The sequence below is a fragment of the Micropterus dolomieu genome, linkage group LG03 (genome assembly GCF_021292245.1).
Source record: "Micropterus dolomieu isolate WLL.071019.BEF.003 ecotype Adirondacks linkage group LG03, ASM2129224v1, whole genome shotgun sequence".
Classification (NCBI taxonomy): Eukaryota; Metazoa; Chordata; class Actinopteri; order Centrarchiformes; family Centrarchidae; genus Micropterus; species Micropterus dolomieu.
This window is the reverse complement of record NC_060152.1, coordinates 31,426,281-31,443,622: the sequence shown is the minus strand read 5'-3', so window position 1 is coordinate 31,443,622 and position 17,342 is coordinate 31,426,281. Positions and strand designations below refer to the sequence as shown.

General features: G+C 43.4%; 1 protein-coding gene across 1 annotated transcript in view; it reads right to left on the bottom strand.

The window, feature by feature from the left end:
• Nucleotides 1–17,342, bottom strand: part of LOC123968626 (scavenger receptor cysteine-rich type 1 protein M160-like) — a 33,659-nt gene that overhangs the window by 7,878 nt on the left and 8,439 nt on the right. Inside the window, exons 3-6 of the mRNA XM_046045493.1 lie at nt 15,199–15,522; nt 14,809–15,105; nt 9,061–9,393; nt 8,668–8,967 (exon numbers count right to left, since the gene is read on the bottom strand). Coding sequence (XP_045901449.1) covers nt 8,668–8,967; nt 9,061–9,393; nt 14,809–15,105; nt 15,199–15,522 — 1,254 coding nt within the window. The remainder of the gene's footprint in view (nt 1–8,667; nt 8,968–9,060; nt 9,394–14,808; nt 15,106–15,198; nt 15,523–17,342) is intronic.

Below are 17,342 nucleotides of genomic sequence, written 5' to 3'. Positions count from 1 at the left end.
GGGCAACAACCCAGCAGCAGGACCGCTACCTCCGCCTTTGTGCAAGGAGGAGCAGGAGGAGCACTGCCAGAGCCCTGCAAAATGACCTCCAGCAGGCCACAAATGTGCATGTGTCTGCTCAAACGGTCGGAAACAGACTCCATGAGGGGGGTATGAGGGCCCGACGTCCACAGGTGGGGGTTGTGCTTACAGCCCAACACCGATCAGGATGTTTGGAATTTACCAGAGAACACCAAGATTGGCAAATTTGCCACTGGCGCCCTGTGCTCTTCACAGATAAAAGCAGGTTCACACTGAGCACATGTGACAGACGTGACAGAGTCTGGAGACGCCGTAGAGAACGTTCTGCTGCCCGCTACATCCTCCAGCATGACCGGTTTGGCGGTGGGTCAGTAATGGTGTGGGATGGCATTTCTTTGGGGGGCACAGCCCTCCATGTGCTCGCCAGAGGTAGCCTGACTGCCATTAGGTACCGAGATGAGATCCTCAGACCCCTTGTGAGACCATATGCTGGTGCGGTTGGCCCTGGGTTCCTCCTAATGCAAAACAATGCTAGACCTCATGTGGCTGGAGTGTGTCAGCAGTTCCTGCAAGAGGAAGGCATTGATGCTATGGACAGGACCGCCCGTTCCCCAGACCTGAATCCAACTGAGCACATCTGGGACATCATGTCTCGCTCCATCCACCAACGCCACGTTGCACCACAGACTGTCCAGGAGTTGGCGGATGCTTTAGTCCAGGTCTGGGAGGAGGTCCCTCAGGAGATCATCCGCCACCTCATCAGGAGCATGCCCAGGCGTTGTAGGGAGGTCATACAGGCACGTGGAGGCCACAGACACTACTGAGCCTCATTTTGACTTGTTTTAAGGACATTACATCAAAGTTGGATCGGCCTGTAGTGTGGTTTTGCACTCACGCCACGGCCCTCGCCCCCTCGCTCACGCCACGCCCCCTAAGCTACAGTCCGCAGCCAGACCCTTCTCGCCATTCTAGCTGCTGAGTGTGTGTCAACCTGGGTACATTACTGTCAGAGATGATGTCATAGATGATGTCACTGAGGGGCTTACCTGAACAGGTGAGATCCAGGATGGAGGGAGAGGAATCTGATGTTACACACTCCCTCAGAGCAGATCCAGACAGAACACAGTCAGACCTGATCCTCCACACAGGTCTGACTGTCTCCTTTCTCTCTCCTACAGAAACAGCAGAGCCACAGTCCAGCTCTCTACAGACAACAGCTGCTGTCTTCAGGGTCCAGTCAGAGACAGAGAAATAGTAACTCACTGGTCTCCATTCTCCCTGATGTTTCAGCTCCAGTGTTCCTGCACAGCGACTGGCTCCTCCCACTATCCTGACATCATCAGGCTCTGAACAGAAACAAGAGAGTCATCAGTAAAACAATAAAGTGAGTTTCATCAGAACAGAAATGAACCAAATCAAAGCTGCAGCTCCTCTTCTACCTGAGCAGGTGAGCCCAACAGCTTTTCCAGGTGAGCAGGTGTTTCTAGCTGAGCCTGAGCTTCTACAGTCCAGGAGAGCAGACTCATGGCCTCCACACTGGAACTCTTTGGTCCACATCGGAAGCTCCACTTCTCCATAGAGCGCCCCCTGGAGGACTGAAGGAGCCCCACAGCCAAGCTCCCTACAGACCACCTCTGCATCCTGCTGGTCAAAGTCAGCTTCACACACTGAGGACCACCACTGGTTAGACTGGTTAGACTGGTTAGACTGGTTAGACTTCACCTCCAGTCTGCCTGAGCACAGACTAGTCCCGTCCAGCAGCCTGACAGAGTCTGGAGAGATAATAGAAGATGGCCTTTACTCATTTTCTGGTTTAATAAAGGTATAATAAAACAATTTAAAATCTAAAACTGTAACAGAATATAATGCAGAGCAGCTCTCAGCTTTCAGATATGTTTCTCCTGTAGATCAACTTTTAATATCATCACTGCTGAATCAACACACACGCAGACGTGACTGATTGAGGTAAACTCTTTAAATGTGCATGTGGCACCATTTTACCTCATCAATAATAAATGAAATCATTTTAATTCAGTTAGAAACTCCTGGACTTTAATAGCTCCTGTGTTTCAGCAGGTTTTCTGCTCATGTTCAAAGTTCTGCACATTCAGAATCTAGCTGGGTTCTCTGACATTTCCAGAATAAAGGATATTTTGAGAGGTCAAACAGGATAAATCATCATAAACTTTGTAATCAATCCGCACCGTGTGAAAGGGATCCATACCAGGGATTGCACCACTACTATCCATGGTAGCGTGGGGATGTTTTCTTGTGCAGGATCACAGCCCCTGTGTGTCCTCATGGGGAAAGATCAAGATGGCTATCAGAGTAAAAATGGACTGTCTATTGTATCAGACTAGGCACCTTGATGAGTTTATTTTTTTAAGTAACCCATTAAAATATTCCTGCAAAGCAGTGAAGAAGTTCAAGTTCTAAAATTTGTGATTTATTTTCATTCAAAAAAACATTTCAAAACATCCCACTATTTATTAGCCTACTTCTAAACGCCAACAGGGTTTATAAGCTGCAGCTTGGGAAAGAGAACTGCGTCGTTATTTTAGCAGCTTTATTTAAAAAAAATAGAAATAAAGCTTTATTTAAAAAATATAATAAAGCTGCTGCTTTGCTGTTGGCTTCTGCTGGTGCCACTCGGACAATGTGGACAACATGGAAAAACAAAGGAAATGCCGAAATGGAATTTCTTTGGACATTGATATCTTGTAATCTACTCTATCACGAGGCGAAACAAATATTCCTACAACACATCAAACAGCAACAAACAAAATGCTCGGGAAAAAAAGCGCCTGGTATTCTCTCAGGCCCGCTGTCACAGGGGGTCAAAGGGTACAGATGACCCCGGCCCAAGGCCTAGGGGGGGCCCATGCAAAGTCTATGGTCAACCATTAAATGGGATCAAGTTAGACACAATTTATTACTGTCTTTTATAAATAACAAAACGTTGTACATATATTTACATGATAAATAAATGTTTTATTATCATGAAAACATATTTCAAACTTGGCATTTGATAACCAAAACTCCTGCACTTTAGCTCGCGTGTTTCAGAAAATTTCTGCACATATCTGTGTTCTCTGACAGGCCCAGAATAAAAGTCGTAATTTTATGAGAACAACGTCATCATTTATGAGAATTAATACTATCTTTTAAGTCTACCTGCTCTATACTCTGCTGTGCATAAGCCTGCGATGTTGCTCTGCTGACTTGGCCCCTTCAGAACCGACTGTAGGTACTACTGGATGGGAGGAGGAGGTGGATAAACGAAACAAAAATTCTTTCCACAGCCATAGGTTACTTCCCCAAACAAAGACAAAGACATGAGAAAATATTTTAATGCACATTTAATGTGTATTCAAGTTCTGTGTGTGCAGCATGAAGGGACTACAAGCTTTTGTTTCATTATACAGCAGCCTTGTGTTGTAAAATGACAGGACAGGAGAAAAGATAGCATATATCTAAAAGCAACACAGAGTGCCTGAGAGCTTTACTGCATTATAGTCTGTTATATTTGGAGTCATCACCTGAATTTTGTGTTTCCCTTATAATATATATTAATAAAGATTAGTAACACCCACAAGTTCCCCTGTAACAGCCTCAGGAAACCTGACCTACAGTAAACACTAGTCAGCAGCACATCACAAGTCATAAGATATAGCTGCAAATATGGTTACAGTATAATAAACTATACATGTGGTAAACCTTTATATTATGATCATCATTTCAGCAGACACAGCCATATACTCTAAACAGTATTTAGTTTAATACATAATTTGACCAATACGTTGATTACTGTAGTCCTCAAAATTGAATTTGATAGATTAAGTATGTGTATTTGTTCAATCATAATTAAATTGTATGATTTAATGCTTTGCAGTAATTTCTACAATGTTTGATTTTACTGTTCTCTAATCAGCAAATCATTGAAGGGTATTTTTCTCTCTCCTTGTTTTCAGTTAAAAGGAAGAACATAACTGTCTAATTTGAATGTTTAAAAACAAACTGTAATGTCCTTTTTGTGCTTTATAATCATACTGAGTAAGTGAATATATATGTGAGCGCGGCCTGGATGAATCTACAACACTGAATTTGGAAATGATTGTTAGGGACTCCATCTGTATCACCATAAGGCTAATGGCCAAGAGCTTCTTTGGTGCTGGACTGGGTGTCGATGAGGGGCCCGGTTTAGAAAATGTTGTCCCCCTGTCCAAAATTCCTAACGGCAGGCCTGTATGCTCTCAGTATACTACTGACTCTGTATTATAACTGCAACTTTTTTCGTAATAAACACCAACAAGTGCAACCAAGGCGCTGCGAATCCCGAGCTTCGGTGGGGCAGCGGCTTTCGGCTGAGCGGCGGACCTGCTTGAGCGGGGTGTCGACCAACAGAACCTCGGCCCACCTGTCTGCCCTGTTTTCCACCTGGATGGACGTGATCTGTCTGGTGAGTGTGAACAATCAAACTTTCCCAATCAACCTAAGCTGCTAGAGCAAAAGAAAACAACAAGAATTTAGGTTTGCAGATTGTAAATCATGTAAAGGTGACATATGGGACTCTGTGTAAACCTAAGGGTATCCTGGGTGGACACTTGAACATCCGGAGTATAATATCAAAAGGAGATCAGATCTACTGATGGACTCTAACCTAGACTTCCTAGCTCTGAGCGAAACCTGGCTTAATCCTAACATCGCAACCAGTATGATTGATGATCCTGGCTATGTTTGTTATAGAAAGGACAGATCATCTGGCAGGGGAGGGGGAGTATTGTTTTATGTCAGACATATTCTTAAATGTAAGGAAATCAAACTGGACACATCTTTGGAATGTCTTGCTTTAAATATAGCGCTGTCCCCCCAGATGAATTTTAATATTGTAATCCTGTACAATCCTCCATCACATGATGTTTCATTTTATCGTGATTTGGATGAATTGTTTAAACTATTAAATTGTCATTCTGAATGTCTCTTTTTTTGGAGATTTTATATAAATTGGTTAGATAAACATGGCAAACAAAAGCTGAAAATGATAATGTCAAAACATAATTTTCAGCAGATGGTAAAAGGTCCAACTAGAATCACTCGAATGAGTAAAACCATGATTGATTTGATAATGACAAATAGACCTGAAAGAATTACAAGGACGTACAACTTAATAACGGACCTCTCTGACCTTAATATGACATTTATTGTCAGAAAACTAACAAAGCAGCGTCTACCAGAAAAAAATCAAAAGCAACAATTTGACAACGAATTAAATAATATTGATTGGAGTGACGTTTTATAAACTACGGACGTAGATAATAGTTGTATTATTATGAGGAACTTATTAAGAAATACACACAAATTGTTAAGTTCACACGAAGAAGAGGATCTTTACCCTGGCTGAATAATGATATTCGCTAGTTAATGAAAAAAAGAGATCTTGCATTGGAAAATTCACTGTCCACTAAATCAATTACGGACCTCCTAATTTTTTAGGGATTAAGAAATTGACTTGTTAGGGCAAAAACTACATACTTTACACAACTGATAGCAGAATCTGAAGGAAATAGTACTACTCTTTGGAAACATCTTAACAGTCTTACTAAACTAAAGCCCAGCCAACGAAAATTAATAATGGAGCTGGAAGTAAATGGAGTGATTAGCACTGACAGTACAGAAATCGCAAATGAATTTAATAATTATTTCATTCAATCAGTGGAGGAGCTTGCTCAAAATTTTGAAGCAGTAAAACTATCACAAGCAAATATAACATATTAATAAAATATGACTCTTTGCAGTCCTTTCATATTAAGGAAGTTGACCAAGAGAAAGTTGCTAAAATCATTAAATTAAATAATTCAAAGGCAAAGGATTGGTTTTGGTTGGATATTGCTGCTCTGATTAAACCAATAACACATCTGATAAACCTTTCCATTAGAGTTGGTAAATTTCCACAAACCTGGAAAACAGCAGTCATAACGCCAATTTTTAAGGCTGGTACACTAGACCTAGTAAGCAATTATAGACCAATCTCTACCCTACCAGTTCTCTCAAAGATTGGAAAAAAGCTGTTGCAGAATAACTGGTTGACAACTTTGAAAATAATTTACTTATTTATCCTAAACAATTTGGATTTAGACCGGGGTATTCAACTGAAATGGCCAACTGCTACCTCACTGAAAACATCAAGTCCTCATTAGATAAGGGTAATGTAGAACAGATCTTAAACAGGCCTTTGATACTGTGAACAATAGAGTGCTTTTGAGCAAACTAAGTACTTTTAACTTTTCTGAGCAAGCAACTGGCTGGTTTGCATCCTATCTCAAATCAAAAGAGCAGTGTGTAAAACTCAATGCAGAATATTCAACCCCCCGAGAATCTACAATGGGAATTCCACAAGGCTTGATTTTGGGGCCTCTGCTCTTCAGCCTATACATAAACAACTTACCCTCATGTTGTAAAAAAGCTGGATGTCAGATGTATGCTGATGACACAGTCGTCTATGTATCAGCCAACAAGCGAAATGGAGGGAGTATCTCTATGGAGTATCTCTATTCAATTAGAATTCACAGAGGTCCAGTTAGTTCATAACGGCTAACTTTCGTTATCATTCAGAACCATAACGTATAGTTGTATCAACATGTGTTTTTAGTTAACAAATAATATTTCAGTCTTTTTTCACATCAAACTGGAGGGATAATAAATAATATCTACTCTAATAATAAATTCAAAATTTAAGTAAACTAAAATAAAGTGCCTAATTTTTTGAAAAAATGAAAAGAATGATGAAGTGTAGTCTTAACCAATTTTATAAGAAACACTCAACAAATCATATCAAATGAACAGCTGTAATGCCTCCTCTTCTTTCATTCCCTCTTACAGAGCTACCACTTTCCTACTTTCTCTTGTTCAGTGAGAAACGTGAGCTCTAGTTTGTCCTGCCAGCTAGCATTGGAGATCTATGAGAGATTCTGGTGTTGAACTACCCGTGGGAGGAATGTACATTCTTGATTAAAATCCATGTGAAATGAGCAGCATCACATGAGACAATTGGAGCACATGCGATTGGTCTGTGAGTTTCCTGGGCCGCTAAACCAGTACAGCAAATGCTAGAAAAGCTGCGCGGCTTAAAATAGATACGCTCCATCACAAGGTAGTAAGTCTCAATAATAAATCGGCAGTAGGTCGCGGTCTGGAGAGGAGAGCGGCTGGGTCCGGATCTGGACCGCGGTCTGCCCAGCTCTGTGACTGTGACAAGCGCCCGACACCAGAGCCGGTCTGCGTAACTGCACACAGCATCATCACTGCTGCCTTCAGCTAGAAGTCATGGCAGCACAAAGAAAAGTCTGTAATATTGAGGCACTTTGCTGCTCCGGCCTCCAGCAACTTTTTTTCTTCTTCCTCAACATTTCTACAGGCTTCAGGTGGAGCAGAGAGAGTTACAGCTGGATCATCTTATTCTCTCCTAATGTGCAGGAGAATAAATAACATTAATCCCTCTCTCTCGCGTGTAACGTTAGTTGAGTGAGTGAAGTTCAATTTTTGTTTTTTAAAAATCCTTCTGAGATCCGGGGCTTTTCAAAAGCACCCCTCCATCACTCCCTGCTGGTACCCCCGCCCCCATCCTGAAAACCTCCAGGTCTTGAGTAAAACACCTTCATACAGTCTCTGGTAAACACTAACACTCCCCCGGTGCTCCGGGCTCCCAGTACGGGCAGTGCTAACAGGACCGGTGGTTAGACAGCTAACTGAGTTAGCAGCTAGTTAGCTGTTAACTAACTCCAGCAACAAGTAAAGTTATCTGTCCATCAGGAAACTCTGGGAATCACAGAGTTGAGGCAAACATCAGAGAGAAAACTAGAATATATTTAAGTCATATTTCTGATATTTCTCCATTAAATATGATCCAGTTTCACCAAAGTCAGTGAATAAAGTTGTTTCTGTGCAGTAATCAGTGGGGCCTAGCCCCATAGAATGAGTCATCGACATTTAAAAAGGACAAACTCTTAAATATCACCAACAACACCTACAAAACACATTTTTGTCATTGATGGGTCAGAAACTACCACAGTGGTGATATAGTGCAAAGCAAATCATATAAAGACATTTAAACATAGACTTTGGGAATGGAGGATTTTGTTATTGTATGTTTCTCTAAAAATCCACTGAGCAGACAACACATCACTGATACTCTCTCGTCTTCATTTGCCTATTTGGCATTGAAGTAATCCAAAAGTAACTCAAAGTAATCAGATTAAATAACTTTTATTTTGTGGTAGTCTGATTACGTTACTGATTACATTTCTAAAGTAACCCTCCCAACACTGCCAGCAGGTCATTGGTGCCTGTTATGGAGGCACCAACGACCCTGCTGGTGGAAACCAGTGGCTAAGAAAGCCGTCAAGCTGAAGGAGGAGTCCTTTCAGGCTGGTTGGTGGTTGGCCCCGGGGTCTCCTGAAGCAGCAGACATGTTTCATATATATATATATCTTGGTGCATTCGCCTCCTGATTTACTGAGGCAGCAGCTCATCAGACTCCATCATGGCTGCCAGAGACCCTCTGCTGCCATTCTAGTTGCTGAGTGTGTGTCAACCTGGGTACATTACTGTCAGAGATGATGTCATAGATGATGTCACTGAGGGGCTTACCTGAGCAGGTGAGATCCAGGATGGAGGGAGAGGAATCTGATGATGCTACACACTCCCTCAGAGCAGATCCAGACTGAACACAGTCAGACCTGATCGACCACACAGGTCTGTCTGAGGACTCCTTTCTCTCTTCTACAGAAACAGCAGAGCCACAGTCCAGCTCTTTACAGACAACAGCTGCTGTATTCAGGGTCCAGACAGAGAAATAGTAACTCACTGGTCTCCATTCTCTCTGATGTTTCACCTCCAGTGTTCCTGCACAGCGACTGGCTCCTCCCACAAACCTGACATCATCAGGCTCTGAACACAAACCAGAGTGTCATCAGTAAAATAATAAAGTGAGTTTCATCAGAACAGAAATGAACCAAATCAAAGCTGCAGCTCCTCTTCTACCTGAGCAGGTGAGCCCAACAGCTTTTCCAGGTGAGCAGGTGTTTCTAGCTGAGCCTGAGCTTCTACAGTCCAGGAGAGCAGACTCATGGCCTCCACACTGGAACTCTTTGGTCCACATCGGAGCCTCCACTTCTCCATAGAGCGCCCCCTGGAGGACTGAAGGAGCCCCACAGCCGAGCTGCCTACAGACCACCTCTGCATCCTGCTGGTCAAAGTCAGCTTCACACACTGAGGACCACCACTGGTTAGACTGGTTAGACTGGTTAGACTGGTTAGACTTCACCTCCAGTCTGCCTGAGCACAGACTAGTCCCGTCCAGCAGCCTGACAGAGTCTGGAGAGATAATAGAAGATGAAATAGAGATAAAGACACCAGACACAAAAGAAAAACATGTCATGAAACAACAATTCAGTGATTCAAACTGGACTCAGCACAACTCCAACATCAGTTCATCATTAACAACAGAACACATCTTTCTAACAGCACAGACTGCAGCAAGTTCACCAGCACATTTCCATAAAATATGGAGGCAACCAACGACCCTGCTGGTGGAAACCAGTCGCTAAGAAAGCCGTCAAGCTGAAGGAGGAGTCCTTTCAGGCTGGGTGGTGTTTGGCCCCGGGGCCTCCTGAAGCAGCAGACATGGATGTTTCATATCAGAATCAGATTTATTCGCCAGGTATGTGTCCACATACGAGGAAGTTGACTTTGGATTATACATTGCTCACAATGTGCTTACTCATACAATAATACTATAACACAATAATCAGACACAGGCTACAGTATAGAGAACACAAATATACACACTATATTTTCCTACCACAAACAGAAACCATATCGACAGATTGAGACAATAGTGCAATGAGCAGAGTGCAAAGGATGCAGGAGTAAATTATTATTATCATTATGTACATGTTGGAGGTGGATGTGATATACAGCTACATACATGCATACATGTACACAGTGCAAAGGATGCTGGAATAACTAAGTATTATGTGCAGGTGTTATTTACTTGAGGTAGGTGGATCTGGTATACAGTATCTACAATATGAAACAGTATGAACAGCTCTGAGATAGAATCAGAAGGAGCTTTATTTCCAATAAGTGTTTTACACATACCAGGATTTTGCTGTGTTAATAAGGTGCTACACATAGACAAACATACAGTCAATATAAATAAATGTAGAAATATATAAATATGGAATGGAAGAACAACGTTACAGATATATACAGTACATGAGCATTATTCTGGGTCTGTGCCGTGCAAAATTAACGCAACGGAAGAGAATATTGTGTACATATAAATTTATAAACTGACAACATGAAAATATACAACAACAAAGATCAACAATCAACAACAAATATGTGCGACGTGCCAGGTCACGACACGAGTTGAAACCGTAAATAGAGACATATACAGGGGCGTATGGGGCGCTGAAATGCTAGGGAGGTTTTTTTAAAGAGAAAATAAAGCACTTAAATGCTCATTTCTAATGACTTTTGAAAACAGAATGTGCTTATTAGTGTGGCTGAAAGAGGTTTGAGATGTGCAGTGAGAGAAGATAGACTGGGGAGGGGAGATTATGAAAACTCAGGTGTACAGTCAGAGATGGAGCTTTAGCGATATTGTTGTTCTACATTCAGGCCAATAAAGCTGATTTGACAGCGAATAATATAACTACAACAAAACTGACTGGATACCATAAAAAGATGGAACAGCTGCTAGTTAATGTAGCCACAGCTCAAATGTATTCAGTTATCTTAACGTTACACTTATGAGCTGTGATATTTCCTGTGTCTCACTTTCTGTGACTCTCCCTGCAACACGTTTGTGAACACAGAACTGTCTTCAGTGCAAACTCTGATGACGTGCCGATGGTCCATACAACTTGCCTCTCCTTGCATTCTTTTGCTTAAACTCTCTTTTTTTTCCCCTGCTAGAAGTCAGCAGCTCTTGGATTTTTAAATCACTGGGACTGTCAGATAAAGTAGGCTCTTGCCGTACTTTAAAAACTTTTATGATCTTAGTGCTACGCGAGTGCAGCCTATCAATAGCACTAGCCTGTACTGCAGTGACTGGAGTTATAGCTAATGCTAATTAGCAACAAGATGCCTCCCTTCTCCACGGACGACTTCTACAAACTTCTACAGAAAATGACTGTGCTGGAAACCAAGATCCGCAGGTTAGAAGTGACTGTGGAAGTGAATGGATTATGTGGGAATGACACCGTGGACCCAAAACAGTGGACAAGAGCATGCTAACACGTGGCTAATTAGCACCAACAAGACTACCAAGAAGCAGGAGGCCTGTGCACTGGGTAACAAATCTAAAAGTTGGAGTCCTCCCTGGAACGCTCTTGGTGCAAAGCCTAAGAGTAAATCATTTCCTAAAAGTTGGAGTCCTCCCTGGAACGCTCTTGGTGCAAAGCCTAAGAGTAAATCATTTCCTTGGGAAATGGGAGGACGAGTAACAGGCAGAACCCAGCGCCCTGAGAATTGTGATGCGACTGGCTGGCCTGCATTATCATCCAGGCTGAGCGCCTCTTCAACCCCTGCTCTTAGTAGGACACAGCGTGGACAGCTGCGAAAGGGAGAGTTAGCAACAAACCTCCCCAACAACCAAGTGTGCAACAGCAGAACAGATTTTGACCACTATTGCAGGACCCTGGATCTCCGTCTGATGACCTGGATAACCTCCCGTCCTCACACAGAAAGGTAAGGACTGAGAGTAAATCAGAAAGTAAAAGGCTGCTGGGAAAGGTAACGACTGGGCCTCAAACTCTGACTGTGGGTGACTCTGCTGTAAACGATGTAAGAAGCATGTGCAGTAAGAACACCAAAATACTCTGCTTTCCGAAGGATACGGTGTCTGACTTGGCAGAAAGAATCCTGCATATCGTGGCTGAACATCCCACTGTGAAAAACATCATACTGCACATTGGGGCCAATGATGTTTTGAAGCAACAGTCTGAAGTCTTGAAAGAGGAATTTAATAATCTGTTGAACACAGTCAGCTCTTTGAATGCTGAGGTGTTTATGAGTGGCCCTATACCGCCAACCCGAAGAGGATGGCATTGAACACGTGGCTCTCAACGGCATGTACTGTCCATTTAGTGCATTTCATTGAAAACCTTTACTTTCTGTGGGGATTCAACATCTCTACCCCCCCCATCTCCAGACACAAAAAACTAAAATGAAACACAGCTCTTTATATTACCCACGATAATAAGCATAATGGTTATTTAATTTAGTTATACAGGCTACTTTGGAAAATCAGCTGTGACCTGAGACTCCTGACGCTGACTGACCCTGTGACATCACTCGTTACGCTGATGTCTGCCGAAAGAAGATCATATCTGGACGTGTAAAAATACAACAGAAGAGAGGAGGCAAGAAGATAAAGGTACGTAAGGACACAGGCTCCGTTTTCCTTTGCTTGTAGTTTTAGATAATCTGAACTAAAGGTCTTACATTAGCCTTAGTTAGCCACGCTGGTATCAACAATGCTAACGCTATAGCTTACTAACATGCTAACCAAGATTAGCATCACAATTCTTACAAACTGCATAAACGTAGTATAGTCTTAATATTATACCATGCAGGATTAACTCTTAACTCTTACTCTGAAGGTATGAATGGAAAATTAAAAGTAGATTACTGGCCCACAGAAAATATTGGAGTAAAAGTAGTTTTAATAAAGGAAGGTGAAAAGGTGCCAATGGCTTATTTTATTTATTTATTTTGCAAGTGTGCTTTACTTGTAACAAGTTAGACCCACCCTGCTGCAGGCATCCTTGCTGCTGTCTTCGGGTAGGCTGGAAGTAACAGCAGCACAGAAGAAAAGTCTGTGATATTGAGGCACTTTGCTGCAGCTGCCTCCAGCTAACTCCTTTTTTCTCCCTTAACTTTTTCTCCCTTTTAACTCCCTTAAGCTCCACCTTTGCGTTGTGTCACATGTTTTGTAAATGTAAATGTATCACTGTTTTGTAAATGTAAATGCTCCGTACTTGTATAGTGCCTTTCTAGTCTCTTCGACCACTCAAAGCGCTTTTACACTACATCTGCATTCACCAGTCATACACATTCATACACTGAGCCTAAGTGCTTAAACGGAAACTAACATTCACACACATTCATATACTGGCGGAACAGCCACCGGGGGTAATTCGGGGTTCAGTATCTTGCCCAAGGACACTCCGACACTCAACCAGAGGAAACCAGGGATTGAACCGCAGACCTTCCGATTAACGGCCAACCTGCGCTACCTCCTCAGCTGTAGCCACCCAATTTTCTATGGGCCTTCATGATTTTTGTCCCTGTTTCAACCGTTTACTTATGTCTGATGTGGAGTGTGTGACTGATTGACTGATTTCCTAAGCAGGAACGGAACTGAACAAGTACTCGGGCACCGAGAAAACGGGACCGATCAGACCAGAACCACCACACAGACCAAGCAGAAGCCAGAACCGCCTAGACCAACTCCACAAGACATAAACAGACAGGACCAAATCTAAATGCAAACACACACAGCAAGAAGACTGGATACAAGACAGGACAGAAACCCAAAACATAACAGACCTTAATGACAGATACAGAACTGACAAATAAACCAACTCACAGAGAAATTCAGGACAGGATCATGACAACCTTGTACGTCAGTCAGTATTTCAAATGTTCTGGCTGATATTGTACAATCAGGGTTCCCCCTCGTTTCACAGAAGCCAGGCTGTGACAAATGAGCCCCTGAAGCGGTCATTACTACTCACTCGTTAAGCTGTATCTGACGAGAGAAGATCATATTTGTCTGGACGTGTAAAAAGACAACAGAAGAGAGGAGGCAAGAAGATAAAGGTACGTAAGGCCACAGGCTCTGTTTTCCTTTGCCTGTAGTTTTAGATAATCTGAACTAAAGGTCTGAACTAAAGGTCTTGAGCTGCGGGCTCGTGACCACGGCATCACCGACGCAGTCCCTCCTCCTGCATCTAGAGGTGTGTGACAGGCTGTGTTGTGCGCTGTACATGTGCGCTGTATATGTGTGATGTATGGCATCAAGTGTGTGCCAACACGTTACACACGGCAGGCGGGAGAATTGTGTTTCTTGTAAGTGCAAAGTGTTGCGCTTTACAGACAGCTTCTCTCGAAATTATGAAGAAGCTGCTGTTTCTCACTTCCCCACATTGTGTGAGCCAGCTGTGTGTTAGCCAAACGGCTAACGAGCAGCCTGGGCTTGCTGCAAAGCTGCACATCCTCTCTCCCCTTGCCCCCCTCCATGACATGGTCAGGTGGCTGGCCTGAGCCCACATGTACGTACGTCTCCCCCGCCCTCTTCCCTTGCAGTTGAGCGGCGCGGCGATGAGACCCTGCCTCCCTCCCCTCACCAGGGGAGTGGCATAGCACGGACAGGCTGCAGCTGGCCGGATGGCTTTCATGCAGTCTGGCTCTGATGCCACAAGCATAATATTTCCTCCTCGGCCACTGTCTCTACGAAATCAGTGGCTGCCGTCACACACGGGAGGACAAGCAACAGACCCCTCTGACTGTGTGTGAAGGTATCTCACAATGTGGCCCGCCCGTGCGCCATGTGCTATCAGCTCTTACGACTACGTTTTGTCAGTTGTAGATCTCTTACTGTATTGATACTTGTATGCTGTTCCTCAAATTTAAGTTACTTTGGATAGAAGGGTCTGCCAAATGAGTAATTTAATGTAATGTAGATGATGTCATTGATGATGTCACTAATGGGCTTACCTGAGCAGGTGAGATCCAGGATGGAGGGAGAGGAACCTGATGTTACACACTCCCTCAGAACAGATCCAGACTGAACACAGTCAGACCAGATCGACCACACAGGTCTGACTGAGGACTCCTTTCTCTTTCCTACAGAAAAAGCAGAGCCACAGTCCAGGTCTCTACAGGCAACAGCTGCTGTCTTCAGGGTCCAGACAGAGTAATAGTAACTCACTGGTCTCCATTCTCCCTGATGTTTCAGCTCCAGTGTTCCTGCACAGCGACTGGCTCCTCCCACAAACCTGACATCATCAGGCTCTGAACAGAAACAAGAGAGTCATCAGTAAAACAATAAAGTGAGTTTCATCAGAACAGAAATGAACCAAATCAAAGCTGCAGCTCCTCTTCTACCTGAGCAGGTGAGCCCAACAGCTTTTCCAGGTGAGCAGGTGTTTCTAGCTGAGCCTGAGCTTCTACAGTCCAGGAGAGCAGACTCATGGCCTCCACACTGGAACTCTTTGGTCCACATCGGAGCCTCCACTTCTCCATAGAGCGCCCCCTGGAGGACTGAAGGAGCCCCACAGCCGAGCTCCCTACAGACCACCTCTGCATCCTGCTGGTCAAAGTCAGCTTCACACACTGAGGACCACCACTGGTTAGACTGGTTAGACTGATTAGACTTCACCTCCAGTCTGCCTGAGCACAGACTAGTCCCGTCCAGCAGCCTGACAGAGTCTGGAGAGATAATAGAAGATGAAATAGAGATAAAGACACCAGACACAAAAGAAAAACATGTCATGAAACAACAATTCAGTGATTCAAACTGGACTCAGCACAACTCCAACATCAGTTCATCATTAACAACAGAACACATCTTTCTAACAGCACAGACTGCAGCAAGTTCACCAGCACATTTCCATAAAATACTCTGTCACACTTGTTCTCCACGTTTGAACACTTTCAACATGTTTCCAAACAACAGCACAACATCATCATCTGCACATTTCTCTGCTCTGTTCCTTCTGCTCAGGTACTCCACAATCTTTACTCTCCACACAAAGAAGTTCAACACTTCATTCCGTCTTAATGTTCTAAGAAGAAAAAGACTACACGTCTTCCAGCGTCGGCCGATTGGCCGTGCCGTTCACACTACACAACTTGCCGTCTTGCGACGGGGAGTCTTGAAGTCGTTGTGACTGATCGGTACAGGGGGTCACACACTACACGAGCTGACAGCGGCTCTGTCGCCCAACGATGGTCTCCAAACACGTTTTATCAAGAAAACACACTAGAAATGTCAAACGGGAAATGAGGCAAACCTCCACAGGAAACAGCTGTTTGGTATTATAAAGAGAGAAATTTTAAAGTCAAATAATCTGGGATCACAGCCTGACGGTCGCCGAGCGGCAAATCGGGCTAAAAATCGTGTAGTGTGAACTCCAACCAAAGCAGCTTGCACACTGCCCCGACAAACGCCGACCGACTCCAACTGTTGGATCAGTGTGCGGCATCAGTTGGTTCAGTCTGATGGAGTCTTTAGAGTTTAGAGTCGGGTGGAGTCGTAGAAAGTCAGACCAATGTGCGCCGTTTTCTAACAAAACGCAACATTCTGAGAGTGCAAATAAGCATCACTTTATGTCCATCATCACTCTCTTTGCTTGCTCTGTGCCAACCAGTCCACCTTTTTACCAGTTTACTTATGGAGGTCAATCCCTGCTACCTGCATGTGCAACTCCATCCTTTCACCCAGAACTCTTTGTCTTTATAATTGCTATCTTTATAATAACAAACAGCTGTTTCCTGTGTAGGTTCGCGTCATTTCCTGTTTCACGTTTCACATGTGTTGGACTGCCACCGATCAGTCACGTAGTGTGAACGCCACAACAACTTCAAGACTCCCGTCACAAGACAACAAGTTGTGTAGTGTGAACTGCACGGCCGACGCTGAAAGTTGTGTATTCTGCACGAGCCTTAATGTTAACGTTACTTCTACACACAGATAAACAAAGGTGCAGTTGTGTTCACTTCGGTCTTACTGTTTGACGGAGAAAGGTTTCACGGGCGTCGCAAGGTCTGTTATTTTTATGTAATTTGACTAAAAACCTTGAACTAGGATTATTACAGTAGCTTCACTAGCAAGGACCACAATCAACAGATACGATTAAATGATATATTGATAAACAGACAGAACATGTATTATGCTTGCAGTAGCTGAATAGACATTCGAAAGCGTTGTGGAGAAGCTTCGATAGGGAAATCCGCCGTAAATATCCCTCTTATTTTCTGGTAGCAGTCAGCAGTCAGCTTCCAAAGGTCTCTGCATGGCTCTGATGGCTTCTGTCGTATTGCATTGGCCAAAAAGACAGAGTAGCTCAGTCAGTCCTTATTGGACATCCTTTGTTGTTGCTAACCTTTATTATTATTCTTCTGTCACGTTTTTTTGTCCGCTAACTAGTTCCACAGCTTTTGACGTAGAAACTCCGTTCAAACTCCAAGTTGTCCGGCTCAATGAGGAATGGGGTGCTATTACTTTTGTCATTGATACCTTGAATACT